Consider the following 2,616-nt stretch of genomic DNA (forward strand, 5'->3'; position numbering starts at 1 on the left):
AGACATTTAGAGATGATCAGATTATTTAAAAAAAATTCATCAACAAAAATTGACTTTTCATTGAGGTTGTGAGATCCAAACAATTTCATGCTAAAATTGTTGGAAACTGTAAAATCTTAGTCATCACAAAAAACTGTTTTCATTTTTACAGCTAGCAGAGACTTTCCATGAAAATGTATTCAACTGAAAACTCAATTTTCCTTTGAAATAAAGCAGAAATTGTCTAAATACTCCTAAGTGGAAATTTAGCTTTAAGGCAGGGTGTGGAACATGAATATTATCCAATGACACCACAGTTTCCAACCCATTCCCTCTATTGCAACTGTGTTTATGTCTTTCAAAGGGGTAGCTGCAGGATGGTGAAACTAAGTAAGTAGCGAAGTTGGTATCCCACAGAATACGTTTTAAACATACTAACCTCTCTAAACTGAAGCCCAGAGAGCTGAAGCCCCCAGACAAAGCTTGTCTATCTTGATCCTACCCAAGGACATACAGGAGGTTGATGGAACTAGAACCCAGCTCTCCTCTTCTACCATCACTGTCTCTGTCCCACACTGCTGCCCGCTAAAAAAAAATACTGTCCACACATTCATAGAGCATACAACTAGGAAGAAACATTCCATCCCCAAAAGAGTTTACATTCAAAGTAGACAAGACAGACAAATGGAGGGAGGGGAAAGAGAGGCAGAAGTGACTGCCCCAAGGTCACAGTGAAGGTCAGTGGCAGAGCCAAGAGTAGAAACCAAGTCGCCTGCCACTGACCTGCACAGTACAGACATTAAGTCGTAGAGGGAAACAATACAACCTAGCAGTAACTGAACTAGCCCATCATCGCCCAGAGATGGAAATGCAGCTACGATTTGGTGCCATAAATTAATGTGTAAACAGGCATCTGGCTGTCTGTGTGGTGTCGGGATGAAATAATCACAGATGAGCTGCCATATGGGACTCCAGATAAGTCTTTGCTGCATTTCCCAGGAAAGTGGGAATCAGGCTGTGTGGGCCTTTTATATTCATGGCCAAGTTATGAGCCTGGTCTCTGTAGCAAAAGGGGCAAAACATTGGCTAACATTGTTGGATTTGGGTTGTACTTTGTCCCATCCTCCATGCTGTATTTGATCAAACCACATATTGGGCCAGATCCTCAGATGGTGTAAACTGACCAAGCTACATTGACTTTAATGGAGTGATGCCAATTTACACTCCTGTGATAACACACCAGAGTAGTGCTCTGTTTGTGAGCTGTGAGGAACACTAGCTACTCCAGTCAATAGAAGTGACGAATGCTGTGCACCTTTGACATTCACATCATGAGAGATTATGGAGAGGGGAATCAGGGTCACTCTGTCTCTCACTATAATCCTGACCATTGCTCTTCTCTTTCCCTCCACAGGCAGGACACGATGAACTAAGAAAGAAAATGTCCAACCAAACCAACATAACTGAGTTCCTTCTCCTGGGATTCTCTGACATTCGGGAGCTGCAGATTTTGCACTTTGTGGTGTTTCTATTGATTTACCTGTCAGCCATGATGGGGAATCTTCTCATCATCATGGTTGTAGCCCTAGACCACCACCTTCACAGCCCCATGTACTTCTTCCTGATGAATTTGTCCATCCTAGACCTCGGCACCATCTCTGTCACTATCCCCAAATCCATGGCAAATTCCCTCATGAACACCAGGTCCATTTCCTATTTTGGATGCGTGGCCCAAGTCTTTTTCCTCGTCTTCTTTGCTGTATCTGACTTTGCCTTACTCACCATCATGGCGTACGATCGATATGTCGCCATCTGCAAACCACTGCACTATGAGACTATAATGAACAGGAGAGCTTGTGTCCAAATGGTAGCCAGTGCCTGGATCAGTGTAATTGTCTATTCTTCATTGCACACCGGGAACACATTTGCAATCTCCTACTGTGGTGGCAATGAGGTGAATCAGTTCTTCTGTGAAATTCCCCAGCTACTCAAGCTCGCCTGCTCTGACATGTACCTTGGTGAAGTTGAGTTACTCATCTTTAGTGCATGTTTAGCCTTAAGCTGTTTTGTTTTTATAATCCTGTCATACACTCAGATCTTCCAAACAGTGCTGAGAATCCCCACTGAGCAGGGTCGGCATAAAGCCCTATCCACCTGCCTCCCTCACCTCATTGTGGTCTCCTTGTTTGTTTCCACTGTCATCTTTGCCTACCTGAAACCCACCTCCAGTTCTCCATCAAATCTGGATCTCCTGGTGGCTGTTCTTTATTCTGTGCTGCCACCAGTGATGAATCCGATCATCTACAGCATGAGGAACAAGGAAATCAAAGCTTCCCTGAGAAAACTCATTGGGTGGAGGTTATTCAGCAAGAATTAAATGTCTATATTTCTCTTATGAATATGGATTTTATCTGTGTTTCTTTACAAACACAATCCATTGAAGATACTTTGTTATTGTTATTGTCGTCAAAAGGCCAATTCACCTTGAATGGTCCCTTGAAATATGTGTTAACTATTTACACCAAACAATCTGATCCAATTTGTATTTAGCTGTAACACTCCATTTGCATTTCCTAGACATGAAGATGATCTCTGTGTAAGCTCAAAAGCTTGTCTGTCTCTTACCAACAGAAGTTG

At 42.7% G+C, this 2,616-nt stretch overlaps 1 protein-coding gene across 1 annotated transcript; it reads left to right on the forward strand.

Moving 5' to 3' along the window:
• The first annotated feature begins 1,420 nt into the window (after window positions 1-1,420).
• Window positions 1,421-2,356, forward strand: LOC120383565 (olfactory receptor 14A16-like). The gene has a single exon (XM_039501720.1). It carries the CDS (start codon window positions 1,421-1,423, stop codon window positions 2,354-2,356), a length of 936 nt encoding a protein of 311 aa, XP_039357654.1.
• The last annotated feature ends 260 nt before the right edge of the window (window positions 2,357-2,616 follow it).

Source organism: Mauremys reevesii, linkage group 15, assembly GCF_016161935.1.
Source record: "Mauremys reevesii isolate NIE-2019 linkage group 15, ASM1616193v1, whole genome shotgun sequence".
NCBI lineage: Eukaryota > Metazoa > Chordata > Testudines > Geoemydidae > Mauremys > Mauremys reevesii.